The sequence below is a fragment of the Manis javanica genome, chromosome 4 (genome assembly GCF_040802235.1).
Source record: "Manis javanica isolate MJ-LG chromosome 4, MJ_LKY, whole genome shotgun sequence".
Classification (NCBI taxonomy): Eukaryota; Metazoa; Chordata; class Mammalia; order Pholidota; family Manidae; genus Manis; species Manis javanica.
In genome coordinates, this window is record NC_133159.1 from 83270937 (window position 1) to 83290126 (window position 19190).

General features: G+C 33.5%; 1 protein-coding gene across 5 annotated transcripts in view; it reads right to left on the minus strand.

Moving 5' to 3' along the window:
• The window catches only part of DPYD (dihydropyrimidine dehydrogenase), an 870115-nt gene that overhangs the window by 513333 nt on the left and 337592 nt on the right, over window positions 1-19190 (minus strand). For 4 of the 5 annotated variants that reach the window (XM_037024395.2, XM_037024389.2, XM_037024403.2 and 1 more), the window contains 2 exons: window positions 10866-10973; window positions 8981-9150 (listed from right to left, as the gene is read on the minus strand). In XM_037024395.2, the coding sequence (XP_036880290.2) occupies window positions 8981-9150; window positions 10866-10973 (278 nt within the window). Of the gene's footprint in view, window positions 1-8980; window positions 9151-10865; window positions 10974-17691; window positions 17759-19190 lie in introns of those variants that run through there. The other variant, XR_012130243.1, reaches the window with a different exon arrangement.

The window sequence follows — 19190 nt, forward strand, 5'->3', positions numbered from 1 at the left end:
TTCCCACATAACACTGAATTTTCACACTTTTCAAAAATGAAAACACATACAGACTCTTGAAATGTCATTCCCATGCCATCATGAAGTGTTATGCACTTTATTTCTTCATCCCAGGGGAATCCCCAAGGAACTCTAATTAACTCTGTGTGCCAGGGACAACTGTGTGTGCTGATCTGTTTGTTTGCAGGTATCTTTACATTGCCCACCACGCTAACGGGTCTCTGGTTACTTTGCGTGATGAACACCAACTCAAATTATGTGCAGGTGCCAAATATTGAAGAGCTGCTATAAGCATCACCCTTAGTAAGTACAATTCAATTTGTCAGATTGTTGATATTATTTTCTGAAAAGAGTCCCAGGTTCCTATTTCTTATAATCAAATAAAAACTAGAAAGCACCAGTTACTGATAGGAAAATGCATCTGTATCTTAGCCAGCAAGATACAGATGAGGAAAGGATGTATGGTGCAGCTTTAACATGATCATGAATATTAAAAATGTCTGTGGGAAGGCCTACAGATCATGTTATATGAATGATCTATTATGGGATATGCTGTGTGGCACCAGAAAGATTCAATTAAAGGTATGTTCTTTCACATGAACATCAGTTTTTTAAAAGTTGTGGTAACAGACAATTTTTTAACTAATAGATCAAGCAATCTGGTACTGCTATTTTTATTATTAAAAATAATAAGATAGCATTATCAAAACAGTTAAATAGCTGAATAGCAAAAATAAGTGAGAACAAGCAAATCAAAGTTAAATCAGTTAATATTTTGCAAATGAATAGGGGCAAGCCAAGGAGCACTAGGGAGTGGTATAGAAAGCCCATTTTAAAAACAGAAGAATTAAAGATCTATCATGTTTTGCTGCTGTTGGGATATTGGATATATGAACAATAGATTCTTGAAATATTCTTTGTGTGTGAGATTTTGCTATTAAAATAATTTTATACTATTTTCTTCTCAGTAATAATTAATAAGAGCTACAAGCCCTTCCCCAACCTTATTCTTTAAATTTATCAACTCAAGTGGGTCTGTTGAGTCCTGACCTTCATGCCTTCTTTTAGGGATTCCCAACTGCCTAAAGCATTCTTGCAGTTCTATCTGATCTGTCAACAGCTTTTAATACCAGCATTTTGGGGGATTCTGTTATCCTGTGAAATTTAATCTCACCTATTTAAGCTTGCAGAAAATACTGGAGGGAATTATTAACAGATTTTCCCTCATCTTCTTAGAGGATAGTGTTGAGTGATTGGCTGGTTTCCCTAAGGACCAACGGCTGAGAAGCGCTAGTTTGTCAGTAGCATCCTATTTAGCATGTGTGTGAAGCCACAGGGGAGACTGAAAGACATTTGGAATTAGAATTACATCAATATGCTGATGATGCCTCTGTATCTTCGTTTCATCAAACCTATATCCTGTAGCATTAATGCTTTCTTAACTAAGATGGAAAGTGCCCCAAAACAGCACACTGCTTATGGCTCTAATTAGACAGCTGGAAACTACACTGATGCTACATTAGAGAAGTGGATCATCAACATCACCAGGGAACTTGTTAAAAATGCAAATTCTCAGGCCCACCCCAAACCTATTGAATCAGAGACTCTGGGACGATGGCCCAGCAAGCTGTATTTCATAAGCTCTGCAGGTGTTTTTACTGCATGCTAAAGTTTGAGAACCTCTGCATTAGAGAAATGGAGATTAGTTGTCACTGCAAAATCTACTGGAAAGTGTCTCGTACTTTAGTAGATTAAAAAATTTCTGGATCCAATCATATTGTCCTTTGTTAATAACAATGTAATGTTACATGTAACTGGCCTTTATAATAATTTATATTTGTCACTAAAGGATGAGAGAACTTTATATTACTCTGTATTTCCCTCCTTCAAAGCCATTTGAGAATTTGACTGAAGCTTTGTTTATATACATGCTGACATGCCTAATGTGAGGCTTTTAACCAACAGACAAAACATGTTATTTGCAAATTCCATCCAAAGCTCAAGCCCATTAAACAATACACGTTTGAGAAAAACTCATGCCCCTGTTTCTCAATCTTCACTGACTTTAAAGAAACCAAGCTTAGTTGTAGTGTGTACATACTGAGGGTAGATTACATAGGAGGAATAGGAGAAATGCAAAAAAGTTGGATATGATACTAAATTCTTCATGTTGGTTAAAAAATTGTCCTAAAAGATACTGTCTCAAAACCTCTATCTTGAATTAAATACATGAGATTAGACACCCTCCTGACTTGCCAGTTTCATAGAGTCAGCCCTGCCATGCCATGGGCCCTCTTTAGATGTACCTGAACTAAGTGATGGACAGGAGGGATTAACATTGGACCCTCTACAAATGCTGCAAGTCTTCAGTCCTAAAAAACATAAGCCCTGGCCCATGTCCCAACCTGAAATCTACACATATTCTCATAATGTATTATGTATCATTCCTTCTGTGATGTCTGAGGAATTTTGCCTAAAATTACCAAGTGAACTTTGAAAAGCCAATTGCAGTAACATTGATCTAACTTGGAAACTAGAAGCTCTCTTTATGTTAGAAGCCCTGGATGTTGATTCCCTCCATAAAACATTCATTCCACAATTCTTCACTGAACACTTTATATGTGATAACCATTGTGCTAGGCTGGGGGAAGATAAAACGGACCAAGAGAGTTGACCACAGCGCTTGCTGTCATGGAGCTGACAGTCTTTAAGGCAACCAGGTCCAAGAAGCAGAGAGAACTCCAAATAAGATGAACCCAAGGAGGCCTATACCAAGGCACACGATAATTAAAATGTCAAAGATCAAACACAAAGAGAGAATCTTAAAAGCACCAAGAAAAAAGCCATGAATTACCTACGAGGGAAATCCCATAAGGATGTCAGCTGATTTTTCAGCCTACAGGCTAGAAGGCAGTGGCATGCTGTATTCAAAGTGCTGGAACAGAAAAGCCTCCAACCAAGAATACACAGCAAGGTTGGAAGGGGACATAAAGAACTTCAGAGATAGACATAAGTTAAAAGAGTTCACTACCACTAAACAGGACTTACAAGAAATGTTGAAGGATCTTCTTTAAGAGGAAAATTAAAGACCCTAACTAGACACTGGAAAACTATGAAAGTGCAAATTTCACTGGTAAATGCAAACATATGCCAGGGGTAGCAGATCAGTCACTTCAAAACTAACAGGAAGGGCAAAAAGACAAAATCTATTAACAATTACATCTAAAATTAGGTAAAGCAAAGGCTAAGTAATAAGGTGTAAAAGAAGGCATCATATACAGAAAATGTGGAGGAGGGGAATGAAAAAGGTAGTGTTGTTAGAATGTGTTTGAACTTCAGTGGCCGTCAATTTATCAGAGATTGCTATATATGTAGGATGTCATATAAGAACCCCATGATAACCACAAGACAAAAACCTACAGTAGATACACAAAAAAACAAAGAGAAGGAAATCCAAACATAACACTAAAGAAAGTCAAAATATATGAGAGGAGAGCAAGAGATGAAGAAAGACTCATAGAAGAAAAACAAAAACAACCAGAAAACATTTAACAAAATGGCAATAACTTCATGCCTATCAATAATTACTTCAATATATTACATGCTCCAATCAAAAGACACAGAGTGACTGAATGGATAAAAAAAACAAGACCCAACTATTTGCTGCCTTCAAGAGACTCATTTTAGACCTAAAGACACACACAGTCTGAAACTGAAAAGATAGAAAAAGATATTCCATGCATATAGGAATGAAAAAAAAGCATAGCAATAATTTTATCAGGAATAGCAATAGTTTTATCAGAAATAGCAATAGTTTTATCAGACAAAATAAACTTTAAAACAAAGACTGTAACAAGAGATAAAAAAGGATATTATATAATGATTAAAGTCACAATCCAGCAAGAAAATATCACAATATAAATATCCATACACCCAACAGAGGAGCACTTAAACATATAAATAAAATGTTAATAGACATAAAGGGAAAGATTGACAGTGATACTATGATATTAAGGGACTTTAATACCCCACATACATTAATCATCCAAACAGGAAATCAATAAGGAAACAGTGGATTTGAATCCCACATTAGACAAAATGGAATTAATAGATACATATCTACATTGAAAACATTATATCCAAAAAGAGTAGAATACATATTCTTTTCAAGATTGCATGGAACATTCTCCAGAATAGATCATGTTAGGTCACAAAGGAATTCTCAATAAATTTAAGATTGAAATAATCAAGCATCTTTTCCAACCACAATGGTATGAAACTGTAAGTCCATTATAAAAAAAGTGGGAAGAGCACTAAACAACCAATAGGTCATCAAAGATAAAAGAAGAAATAAAAAATTACTTGGAGAATAATGAGAAGAGAAATACAATGGTTCAATATCTTTGGGTTACAGGAAAAGCAGTGATAAGAGGGAATTTTACAGCAATATGAGCCTACCTAGCGAAGCAAGAATTATCTGAAATAAACAGCCTAATCCAGCACTTAAAGGAACTAAAACAGAAGAACAAAGCCCAAATTACATAGAAGAGAGGAAAGAACAAAGATCAGAGCAGAAATAAGTGACCAAAGAGGAAATAGAGACTAAAACAATAATACAAAAAATCACTGACTATTAAGAGTTAGGTTTTTGAAAAGATAAACAAAACTGATCAATGTTTAGCTAGACTCATCAAGAAAAAAAGAGAGGACTCAAAGTCAGAAATGAAAGATAAGTTACATATGACACCACAGAAATACAAATGATTATGAGAGTATTATAAAAAATCATTGTCAACAAATTGGACAACACAGAAAAAATGGTAAGTTCCTAGACAAACAATCTTTCAAGAATGAACCAGGAAGAAATAGAAAATTTGAACAGACAGACAAATTACTGGTAATGAAACTGAATCAGTAATCTAAAAGCACCCAACAAACAAAATTTCAGGGACAGATGGCTGCATATGTGAATTCTACCAACCATTTAAAGAAGAATTAATACCTCTCCTATGCAAGTTATTCCAAAAATCTTAAGAATAAAGATGGAAAGTTCATTCTATGAAGCCAACATCAGACTGGTACCAAAAGTGATAAGGACATTGCAAAAAAAAGAAAGAAAATTATAGAACAATACCCCAATGAACACAGATGCAAACATAGCCAACAAAATATTAGCAAACCAAATTAAAAAATAGATTAAAAAGATCATTTGCCATGATCAAGTAGGATTTATCCAAGGTATATAAGGATAGTTCAATATCCACAAATAAATCAATGTGATCCACCACATTAACAAACAGAAGTACAAAAACCTTATGATCATCTCAACAGATGCCAAAAAATCATTTGACAAAGTTCAGTATCCATTCATGCTAAAAACCCTCTTTGAAGTAGATATGGAGGGCACATATCTCAATGAGATAAAGAATATGTATGATAAGCCCTCATCCAACATCATGCTCAATGGGAAAAAGCTGCGAGAATTCCCTCTAAGACCAGGAACAAGACAAGGATGCCCACTCTTACCACTTTTTTTCAACATAGTCCTAGAAGTCCCAGCCACAGCAATCAGTCAAAAAAAAGAAATTAAAGGCATCCAAATTGGTAAGGAAGAAGTAAAATTGTCACTATTTGCTGATGGTATAATACTATATATAGAAGACCTTAAAGACCCCACCAAAAACTGTTAGAATTATAAATGGATTTAGTAAAGTTTCAGTGCACAAAATCAATATACAAAAATCTGTTGCATTTCTATATGCAATGACTAATATAAAGAGAAATTAAGAAATCAATATCATTTACAGTAACATCAAAATACCCAGAAATAAATCTAACCAAGGAGGTGAAAGACTTGTAGTCTGAAAACTGTAAAACACTGAAGAAATAGAAGACAACACAAATAAGTGGAAAGCAATTTCATGCTTATGGATAGGAAGGATTAATAGTGTTAAAACTGCTATAGTGCCCAGAGCAATGTACAGATTCAATGAAACCCCTATCAAAATTCTAATGGCATTTTTCACTGAACTAGAGGAAATAATCCTAAAGTTTATAACCACTAAAAACTCCAAATAGCCAATGCAATCTTGGAAAAGAAGAACAAAGCTGAAGGTACTGTTCTCCCTGATTTTAAACCATACTACAAAGCTACAGTAATCAAAGCAGTATGATACTATCATAGAAACAATAGATAGACCAATAGAACAGAATAGAGATCCAGAAATAAACCTACACCTGTGTGGTCACTTAATATAAGACAAGGGAGGCAAGAATATACAATGGAGAAAAGAGTCTCTTCAATAAACAGTGTTGGGAAAACTGGACATCTATGTGCAAAAGCATGAAACTGGATAACTGTCTTACACCCTACACTGAAATAAACTCAAAATGGATTAAAAACCTAAATGTAAGACCCAAAACCATGAAACTCCAGGAGAAAACATAAGTAGTAACTTCATGACATCAAACATTAGAAATATTTTTTCTGAATGTCTCCCTAGGAAAGGGAAACAAAAGCAAAATAAACAAGTGGGATTATATCAAACTAAAAGGATTTGCACAGCAAATGAAACCATCAAAAAAGTGAAAAGGCAAACTACTATATGGGAGAATATATTTGCAAACAATATATCTGATAAGGGGCTAATATCCAAAATAAATAAATAAGTCATACAACCCAACACCAAAAAAAAAAAAACAAATCATCTGATTAAAAAATGGGTATTGAACCTGAATACATCTTTTTCCAATAAAGACATACAGATAGCCAACAGGCACATGGAAAGATGCTCAATATCACTAAAAATCAGAGAAATGCAAATGAAAACTAAAATGAGATATCACACCAGTCAGAATGGATAGTATCAACAAGACAAGAAATAAATGTTGGTCAGGATATGCGGATATGGGCACTCTTAGACACTGCTGGTAGAATTGCAGATTTGTGCACCCATTATGCAGGTTTCTCGAAAAACTAAAACTAAAAATGCCATATGACCCAGCAATTCCACTTCTGGGAATCAACCCGAAGAAAACAAAATCATTAATTCCAAAAGATATATATGCCTGTATGTTTACTGCAGCATCATTTATAATAGCCAAGCTATAGAAGCAACCTAAGTGTTCATCAATAGACAAATGTATGAAGATGTGGTACAAATACACAGTAGAATATTAGCCATAAAAAATAATAAAGTCTTGTCAGTTGCAACAACACTGATGTAACTAGAGAGTATTATAATAAATGAATTAAGTCAGAGAATGATAAATACCATGTGATTTCACTTATGTGGAATCTGACAAACAAAACAAAGAAACAAAACAGAAATAGAGACTCCTAAAGACAGAGAATGGACAGTTGATTACCATAGCACTGGGGGGAATGGGTGAAATAAGGTGAGCAGAGATAAAAAGGTACAAACTTCAAATTATAAAATAATTTAGTCACAGGGATGGAAGTACTATAGGGAATATAGCTCATAATATAGTAATATCTTTGCATGGTAACAGATGGTAACTATGCTTATCATGGAGAGCATTTAATAATTATATAATTGATGAATCATTAGGTTAATCTGAAACCAAAATAATATTGTATATAAATAATTCAATAAAAATCATTAAAAATAAATGAGAGCAAAAAAAAGAGAAGACAAACATTACAAAATTTTTGTCACATGTGGAGAGGGAGAGACAACCAAAGAAAATGCAGCCCAAAATGTAGGAAATTATAAAGCTATGAGAGACAGGCAATTAATAAAAATGTTATGAACTTCTCTGAAAAAAATAACAATGTATTTAGATCAAAACATATTTCTGAAGAACTTACTCTTTGCAGAGGCCCTATTCTATACATGGGGATACAAAGATTAATAAGATTAGCTCCTGTTCTCTTTAATCTTAGGTCCTTTAATTCCAGTAAGACTGTTTACTTTTTATTTGTAATCAATGCCTGAAACAGCACTCCAGAAAAACTCCCTTAAAACCATCTCCACCTTCAATTTTGGTAAAGGTCTATAAGGGTGGATTGGATGGAAGAAAGCCCAGAGAATTGAGCTGACATTTGAAATCCAGCCATGAATAAGTGGTGACTCTGATATTTTAGTGAGATTAATCTATAATATAATTAATCTACATGTGACAAATTACCAATTCTACAGCTATAATTATTGCCTAGTATAAAAACTCCAAATATGCTCAGCCATTATAAGGCAAATCAAATTCATAATACTGATTTGGATGAGTAATTTATCTTTCTCTAAATATTTTGGCTTTTGTTTTCATAACTAATATCCTTTATAAGGCATTACCTTTCTCTAATAGCATTAAAACATGATAAGTCTTTGGTATATGCACCCAGCGGATGCCTCATCCACGATAAGTCACCAGTAACCTATAAGATGAAATGATTTTATCTCTGTCATTTTTAGTAAGTTATCTATTAATTCTAAACAATGCCTACATTAGAGCTCTTTAAAAAAGATAGATGGCAATCTCTCTTTGTTCTATTGGCGGCAAAGCAGAATTAATTGACCATCAGTATAACCAAGGTATAGATCTCTGAATGCTTGTAAACTTGGCTTTTGGGAAATTCCAAATGTTTCTAATTACCACATTCTCTTAAAACCTACACATTTTGTGATGAGTACCTATTGTTGAGGATACGGAAGACTTAGCACATTCTACTGTTACCGGTTAAATACAACACATTTCAAACATATGAACACTGAGAATAAGATGTGCTGTGTATTACAAAGATAAATTTCTCATTTTATCCAAATCAGTATGATAAAATAATTTTCTTTTACTCTGAATGTCTGATTAGAGACGACAGCAAAAAGCCCAGAAATTCTTAAATTTGTACTTCAAAATTTCAAGAACATTTCAATGATTTACACTAGGAAACTGTACATTAACAGTTCATCTCCTAAAAATCCGTTGCATTGCAACTCCATATTTTCTGATGGTTCCATTTTACCTCCTCGGGGACAGCTCTTATATTAACAAAGCCTTTTCTGAAGACGATGAACACGCGGCGGGCTCCACAACATAAGGCGGATGTTGCACAGTCAAAAGCAGTGTCTCCAGCTCCGAGTACAATCACGACACCCCGTATCGATGGCAATGGAGAGTGACAGGCGCACATTCCTGAATGATGAAAGGAAAACCCCATTTTCAAGTAGAGAAACCATTTCTGCATGACAGCTCAAAAGATACTTGTACTCAAAGCAGTGTAAAATTGCATCTTGCAGTTTTCGAGGATGGAGTGTCACTATCAAATTATTCTGCTTCATTGAAAGACAGTTTTATTCCCATTTTAAAAATATGCTCATATCTGTAATTTCATAGTCAGTACCTTTAACTTCTTTTTTCCTCCTAAAAGGACAGCTACAATACATTTGGAAGAATTTAGGTCATAATAAACTGGAATCAATCCATTAAAGCTCTATCAAATTCATAGTATGTATTTTTAACTTGGCAACATTAAATTTGCTTGTTAGAAAAAAAAAAGATCTTTATCATCAAGGTTAATAAGTCATAGCATTTCATGAAAATACTTCATTTAGACATTATCTTATAGGATTTCTAACATATAGTCCTGCTATGTATTATATGCAGTAAACTTTGAAACTTTACATGCTGAATAAGTGCTTTTTATGTAACTGAAGAATTTCTGAAAAATATTTTTTTGAAATAGTTAAAATAAACTTTCTCACTTTTACCTCATCCCCTGATTTTATTTGTAAAATTGAGCAATAAAAGAAATATGACTTTCTAACTATCCATTTCTCAAGGACATGCATATGAAGATTTGATGTCTATATGAAGATTCTTATAAAAAAGTAAAACGTAGGTGTTCTTTATGTGTTAGTTTGCACTGCATTATCAGATTAAATAAAACTTGATAAAATATATTACTTTAATTTTTGAAATGGCACCACAGATTGTGTAGATCTATAATCTCAATAAGTATAATAATCATTTTGCTTTATAAGAATTTATAGTACATTACATAACTGGTCCTCTGTAATCCTCAAATATATGCTATGTATAGTTTGATATTTAGAGAAAGTTAAAGATACACAAGCTTCCTGTTCTCCTAGAAGAGGGAAGGTACACATCTTTTACTATAAACTTTTGCAGAAGGATCTAATAGAGAGTTTCTTATCTTTTTAAATTTAGAGAGAATAAGGTAAGTTCTTATCTATTCCACATTTAATTAGATGTTGGAACAACTAAAGATCAGACTTTTAAAATATTATGTTTAGAAGATTTAGATGATCTCGTTTTAGAGAATATATTATAGCTTCTTTATCACTAAGATGATGATTATAGTCTAGCCAAAGCATAGAAGAGATTTAGCCTCAGGTTGTTCTTTATGGGGTGTACAAAGTAGCATTACACAGAGATTACCTATTAGGGTGTCTGCCCAAGGGTTTTCCTTTAACCTCAAAAAATTTGTGTCTGTTTGGACACAAATTATGCAAGATATCTGACAATTTGTCCTATTTAAAAATTAAAAATAAAATGAAATAAAATAGTTCCCATATTGAAATTTATGTCATTTCTTTTAAAAAAACATCTTACAATGTTTGCTTAGGACTCTTATTTTGAAGCAATTTTACATGATGCAGTTTAGACCTGTATTTAATACAGTGAAAATCCTTATGATGATATGTTTGATTTGAAGAATGAACAAATGCAGTCTTAGCAAAGTGTTAAATCTTTCTTTTTTCTTTTTTTGTGCATCATTGTTATAAAAGGGTCACTCTGAGATCTGAAGAATGTCCTGCTGAGGCTGGATTTAATGAAAATTTATAATGCATACAAAAACATTAAAAATAGAAGATAATATGTCATACCTGCTTTACTGCTGTTGGCTACAAGTGGCAAAAAGTCTTTGGATGTGTAAAAGCCCTGGTCCTGTGTCAGGTCTTGAAAGATGTGGTTTTTATTGGGGTCTGGCAAACCTAAGTAGTAAAAATGTATAAAATATAATTAGCAGGAGGATGGACTTTTCCTATTGGCTATTTTTTGAAAAGTAGAAAGTTGCAATCATTAAAATAATGTGGTTCTTTAGGAAAAGAAAACTCTATAAGGAAATCAACATAATATACATAACACAATGTAACAGACTTCATTGTATATCTTTAATATATAACTAAGCACACATTATAAATCACACATTTATGTACACACACACACACAGAAACATGGATATATGTACATATATCTACATACAGTGTTAAGGAGAAAATCACAAATTTTTTTCCTCATATCACAGATAAAAATAAATTTCTGGTATTAAAGCACTATGTAAAAAAATGCATCACAAAAACTAAAAGAAAATATGGATCCATATGTATCTAGTTCTAAGTTTGGAAGATCATTATAAGAAAAAAATAGATGAAAGAACTTCAAAGGAAAAAAAATGGTATTCTACTACAAAAATTCAGCTATTCAGCTACTACATTTCAAAGATAGTATGTCTGTATTGTATAAATAAGTTAGTCAATTGCAATAAAGATCATATTAGCTTTTCAATAGAAAGATAAACAATGGATAAATTTGGGATAAGAAAAAATATAAATAGTTTATAAGCATCAAAATATTAACTCCATTAGTAATTTAAGAACTGCATTAAAACAATGAGATGGTTTCTTCTCTATCAGAAACCAAAGGCCTTAAGAAAATTAGACTATGTGGCAAATACAGCGATAGGACTTGTCATGCTCCTGTGGTAGAAGTACACATTGGTTCTCAATTTCTAGAAAAGTTTTGAATCTGAATGAAGGAAACTTTACAACATGCAAATAAAGGTTTAATGTACAAAAATGGTTAATGCTAGAGATAGAAAGATGAAGAGAAAAGATGCAGGAATATCAAAATGCCAAAAAAACGAATAAATGAATTTTACTTTAAAAAGAAAAGACAACAGAACAAAATGCAGTCATTAAAGAGAATATTTGAAAAATATGGTATCAGGCTGTAGTGAAAATATAATGTTGAATGAACCAGCAGGATTAAAAAGAAAAAAAACCTGTGTATAGTATGATTCAAGTTTTCTAAAACTTATATAATCTGAGCAGTGATCATTTCTGGTGATAGGATTATGAATATTCTTATTTTTCTATTATTTCCTGATTTTTCAAACTTTCTATAACATGAATATATCAACTATATAATTAGAAAATAATTGCAAAATTTTGAAAAGAAAATGAATAGCAGACTGAAGTTTTTTCAATGTATAAATGAAGCAAATCTGATAGCAATCATCCCACCATAGGAGAGTGGACACTTCATCTCAATTCCATAAATATAGGGGAAAACTTATAGTTTAATTTTACTTACTTTCTAAAACTCAGTCTACCAGTGGGCCATTCTAGAGAGCTGCCAGGTTATTTTGTAGTTAAATGAGTAGTTGCTGGTGGACACACAGAGCAATATGCATGGCCCACAGATGATTACTGTCACATCATGTCATGAGATAAGGTAGGTGCCAGATCTGATCTGAACTCTGGAGGTGCTTGTGAATTAAGTACATAACTGTCAATAAAAATCTACTTTCCCTTCAAATTAAATCAAAGAGTTTTTTCCTCTGTCCAGCATTCCCTTCCCCAGAAGGCCCTTTGCTCATAGGTTGTTTTAAGACCATTTGTTATTAAAATATTTTTAATCACCTCGGAAGGTCAGGCAAATCATTTGATTTGCCTTTGCCTGGGCTTCTTTATAAACGAAACAGGGAGAAAACTATTTCCTTATTTTCTGACAGAGAAAAATACTCCTTAGGTATATTTATAATGTGGAAACAATCACAAAAAAACATGATTATTTATGTAATTCCCCTAGAAAGGCTGGGATAGAGTGGTTACAGTCACATAAAAATAGCTGAATATGTATTTGAAGACTCTAATGACAAAACAGTTTTTCAGGAGAGCTCTTAAAAGATGATTGTAGTTTAAGCTACACTTGATTAGTCAAACGAACATATACATATGCTACATATCAAGATTTAAATAAGGACCTGTCTTCCCTCTCATACGACTTTATTATAGAGATAGAAACATTCTATAGCACTTCATCTTCCTGTTAAAAAATTGCAGTCAAACAAGAAAAACAACATGAAGTGCTGTACAATTTTAAGGTGGTATGATAAACAGAAACTTTTAAGGCAGCTCAAAAACAAGGCACAGAGAATGTTAAGTTGCAGGAGGATAAGAGTTCCACAGTAACTGCCAATAAGGCCTACGATCCTTCCTTTACTAACTTCTCACCTCAGTTTTTTAAGCTACTTGCCATGGTTAAAGAAGAAAGAGAGCTTTGTATCTGTGATTATGTTCTATAGCTCCACTGCTAAAATAATTTATCTAAAGAAATGCAAGGCATTCTTATTAAACACACCACTGGACCCACAGAGATGACTTTTCCTCTCCTGCCAGGATTATTTGATAAGAAAGAAACCTTGGCAAAATTTAAATTTCACTTTTTACTTGGATCAGAACACTAACAAAGACAACTGAGTTTCCTGTGCTTTCCCCCCCACTCTGCATTTATCACTATGACAAATTTAACATTTACTGGGTCACATTCTCCTTGCAAATGTTCAACAGGGCACCATAGAAGCTCGGACCTGTGGAAACTGGCTTAAGGAAAGGAAAAACAAGCCAGTGACTGACAGGATCACTATGTTACCCCTGCGGTATACTGAGCCACCTTCCAGTCAAGCACGTTTTTAGAGTCCCTAGATGTATGGAGTCCTTCTCCCTTACCTGGGCAACAGGTGATCTCAAGCCCTAGGACAGTGTGTCAGAAGCTCTCCTCACAGACCTCCTAACAGTCTGGCCCAGCTGACAGAAGTACCCAGGCCTCTACTAACCATGACACTGTAGGGTGATAAGGAGCAGGGTTTGTCATTAGACAGACATTGGTAAGAGTTCTCCCTCTCCCATTCACCAGCTCTGTAATAGTGTTGGTAAGTTCCTGTGATGGTCAGTTTTACATGTACACAGCTAGGCTACAGTACCAGATTATCTGACCAAACACTAACCTAGGTATTGTTGTGAAGGCATTTTGAAGATGTGGTTATTTTGGAGATGGAGCTCCAACCAGTTGAGTTTAGTTAAAGGAGATTACCTTGATAATGTGGGTAATGTCATCCAATCACTTGAAAGGCCTTCAGAACAAAACAGTTTTCCTGAGGAACACAAAATTCTGCCTGCTGGCCTGGCCTACAGATTTCAGATTTGTCAGCTCCCACAATTACATAAGCCGATTTCTAGAGACAAACCATATATGTATTTATATCTCCTAATGATTCTGTTTTTCTAGAGAACCAGCAGTTCCTTAATCTCTCTGATCTTCTACTACTGTATTTCTAATTGGGATAATAATTACACTTCCCTCCTAGATGTTAGATTTAAAGAAATACACACACACACATACATGTTTATGTATACATATATGTGTGTATACATATGAAGCCTTGAGAATTGGCATGTGGTGAATGCTCAGTACAGATGAGCTATTAATATTAAGATAGGTTTATTTATTCTGTACTTTATCAATTCTTTCAAATTTCACATCTTATGGCAAGAAAAGAATAGAACTTAAATCAAAGTAGAGTATTAAACCTTAGCAAATTTAAACAAAGTGCTACAAAGAAAGAAAAATGAAGCAACCTTAAGTGAAATATGAAAGATAATGAAACTTGCAAATACCCATCTCTCAAAGGAAGATTCTCTGAGAGTAGGTGGCATATTAATAAATAAGGCATGTGTCTATACCAGGATGATTTCAAAATGACACTGAAATGACTTTTTAATTCACTTTTCAGTGGGAAGAAGGAGGGTTATGAATAAAAAGGAATTGACAAAGATTTGACAAACAAAACAGCTCAGCTTCATAGATGTATCGTGTTTTTTTTCACAAAGGCCAGATAGTTTCTTTATTTCCCTTGAACAGTTACTGAAGTTTTGGTGTTTCAGCATGCATTTATTATACAAAAAAACACCTCCTTTGTGTACCACTGACATGGTAATTTTCAAGATCTCTGAAAAGAAATTCTGCTTACAGAATATCTAATTTAACATGCATTGATTACTGATATAACAGTTACTGTTCTAAATGCCTGGCATTTAGGTGATGTTTATATATCAATTCATTAATTCTCAAAATAGCTCTAAGACAGCTAATACTATTTTCTTCCTTTTGGATATGGGGAAATGGAGGCACATAAGTAACTCTGCTGTAGATCACAGAACAAGTTAAGTAGCAGTGCTGCTTTTTAACCTGGACAGTCTGGCTATAAAGACTATGCTTCAGTTTCAAAATGCCAACTTTTTCACATAGAAGGTTATAATTAAGCCCTGTTTTAATATGATGCTACATAACAAGTGATATCTAAATTAATCATTCACATATTTGTGTTCAGTTTCACTGTGAGACTACAGATATGCATACAACATAGGTTTGTCTGTGGCCAGGTTCCAATCTAGTGGTAGAAAAAAGACTGGCTGCTTCGCTAGGCTGCATCTTTGTTTTGTGATTATTTTCTGTAGTACAATTCCTCTCTGAAATGTTTTCCTTCATAAGTGTATTCCCCTTGGGTATCTGCTGGTTATTTTTCAATATTTGATCTTCTTTGAAATATGAATCTCTGCTTTGTTTCCAAAGCACCTCCCTCTGGAACAACTACCGAATAAATAACATCAGTGTAGACAGTAAATTCTTTGTGCTCATATTAAGTTCTGCACAACTTCAATTAACATTAATAGGATATTAAATATTCTGTTTCATGTTATCATCTAGTAGGTAATAGAGGAAACATAAGATATGAAGGCTGAGTCTTCCTAGCTATAGTAGGACGTGTATTAGAATTCCTCAGATTTTATAATGTCTGCCTGTGATACTTCACTGGGTCACTTATCCGGTGGTAATTTAATTGAGCAAGTGTTTGTGTGATGCCTCTCATTCTTGAAGGCATCCTCTTGAATGATAGCTAAGTCAGTGTGGGGAAGATGGTGATCAGATAGACCTGCCATTGAAGACAGCCTCGAAAAATCCCACAGAAGTAGAGAAGACAGCACAGAACACCAAGAGACTTCCTTAGGTTCCTGGCAAAAAAAACTGTGGCTTACAGAAATGGGCAATGTTCTAGTAAACAACTCTCTCCACAGGTACATCAATTCTTGTTATTTCACTTAAGTGCTTTTTCAATAGGAAGATTTGAGCAGACAGATAACATCCCCCTGATTATGTCACTACTCTCAGGTTTATTAAGAACAGCAAAATGTACCTGAAGGCAAATGTCCTAAGTTTTTCACTTGTCCAAGTACTTTTATATCTGAGGTCTCACCTTTTTCTCAAAGAAGAAAGCATGCTATGTGATCTCAGTCCTCATCTCCTAAGCATGGGTTGGGGAATGATGCTGAGTGAGGAAGAACATTAAAATGTGCAGATTAAATGTGGATTCATTAAACACTCTCATCACTAAGGGACACCAGGCAATTCACAACAGCTATCCACCTGTGTCTTTGTAAAAGACATGTCCCCATGTAAACACTGTTTTTAGTTATTTTTGTTTGTTAAATCTTTTTAATGCTATCTCACTTATTTCTATCATTATTTGCAAACAGAATATATTGAATAAAAGTAAAACTTCTGAAGTCAGACTTTCTGTGTTAAAGTTCTAGTTCTAGCACCTACCAGCTATTATAACCTTGGGCAAGCCAATTTATTCTTTTTGAGCAGTAGCAGTGTCATCTTAGAATTGTTAGGAGAACAAAATGAAAACAATAAATGTAAAGCTCTTTGCAAAAGTGTGAAATGTTTGCTTTTATTTACATTCTCTCCCTAAGAACCTTTGTTTGATATAACGAAATGATATATTTGGATAAACATAAATTTGATTTCATCCAACCTGTGATATACACAATTAATATTATTAAACATTAAGTGGTCAGTGTTGTACGGATTGGTATCAGAGTACATGACCTTAGCATCTGTGGCCATAATGAAAGGCTATGGCCAGACAAGGGTATTCTAACCTCATTAATTCTACAGACTATAATGAACTCAAACCACATGAGCTTCCAGACCAGAAAAGTAGCAAGAATAAGGCCCTCTACTGGTTAATGCATCATTCAAATTGGAATGTTAGAGTAACATTGTGCCTCACAGAGCACTGACCTAGGAGTCTGGAGAATTGGGTTGCAGTCTCAATATTCCCCCATTCTAGCTGTACTTGGGTAAAACTACTGAATATTAAGGCTCTCAAATTCCTTGACTTTAGAATGAAGGTAACACTTTTGACGTACAGGGTTGTTCTGAAAATGAGGTAGAAAAGTGCATATAAATGTACTCTCGTAAGTCTAAAGCAAAATTCAAATATAAGTCCTTACTGTATTGGGTAAAATATAAAAACCAAAAACATAATATATTGCAATTTAAGCAGAAGAAGTCTTTAAAATGGCCACATATAAGATATGTAAATGTAGGAATAAAATCATAAATATATGTACCTATAGATATATGTGATGTACTTACTAGAAAAGGTAAACTATCCCTATAGCTATCCCGAACAGTCGGGATTACAATATGGAAGCAAAATATTCCTTTCAAGGACCTAAGCACTCCACAATTTCATCATGGATTATGAAGTTTTTCATCTGTCACTTAAAGATCACTTACATGACTCCAAGGACATATATCTTATTTCCAAGGGACAATAGTGCCATATGGGTTATCATTCCAGGATCTATATATTGATTAGAAAGAGAACAGATCAATGATGCCCTATTGTGATTCTTTTTTCAATACAACTCCCTGTCTTTTCCCTGATGCCCCACTGTAAATACATTCAGTTCTGACTGCTCAGACTGAATTCAGAAAGGAGTGATTCAATAAAACACATATGAAATCAGATCACCATGCATCACAATAGTACTAATTTCATTGATTTTTCAATTAACCATTAAACATTTGTTTCGTATAACTGAGATCTAGTTTCTTTATCAATGTGACCATACACATGAATTGTGTGTATCACACAACTGGTGAGAGTATAACAAGATGAACACTTCTAAAAAATGTTATGGGGACACCATGTCAAATTGTATCTTTTTCCCATTACATTTTTCTGTACAGAAACATATAATAATTAAGTCCAGAAGCAAGAGGAGTACTGAGCACTCATACAATTTTGAAAATCTGACAGATTCTGAACTGTCTTCGTTTGTATTTAACTTACAAAAGAGTAAAATTTTCAAAGCATCAAAAATGGTAATTCCTACAAACTTAAGTTACAAAGGCATTTCAGTTTGCTGTTATGTCATCATGTAGAAAATGTGCACAAATTCTATCACCCCAATGAGATCAGTTCATACAACTTAATATTAGAACTTAATGCCAGGCTCCAAATTAGAGTATGTACAGGTGAGAAACAATATAAACATCTTACGCAAACAATGTATTCACAAGTGCAACATATATGAAATCAACTAATTCTAGGTAGTAAAAAATCTTCTAGAGATTTTTTTAATCCATAATAAATAATAAATAATCCAGAAATTTGATATAACAAAATGAGAATATGGTTCACTATGCATATTTGGTCTCATATATTTTATTCCCTTTATAATTTAAACAGGATATATATAGAGACACTTCACTTTAATTACTAAAATAATGTCCAAGAATTCAAAGATACACAAAATATCCTTGAATATATTTTACTTCCCTGACAAATGATTTCAACACTCAGGATCCATCTTATCTATTGTTCTTTTTGTATAAAGGAAGATATGAAACCACTAAAACAACAAAATATTGGATTGAAAAAGATGAAGTATTTTTCTACCTTTGTAATATTCTAATTTTCTTATAATTAGCAGAAGCAATTTTAATAATTAAAATTTAATTTTAATATAAACATAAGATCTCATTAAAATCCCTCCTCTAGAAAAATAATATATTGATGTAATTTCCAATTTCTGACATAAAATGCTACCTATCCCTTTGATTTTTGGTATTATTATGAAAGCATGCTTTACCTCTTGGGCCTTTTCTCTACTCCCCATTTCTCTCCTTTCTCTTTTCTCTGTTTCTCATTTTCATTTGGCTTTTGCTATAAAATAATTTCCTTAAAATTTAATCCTCACATCAGGAAGTAAGGGTAAGCAAAAAAACTC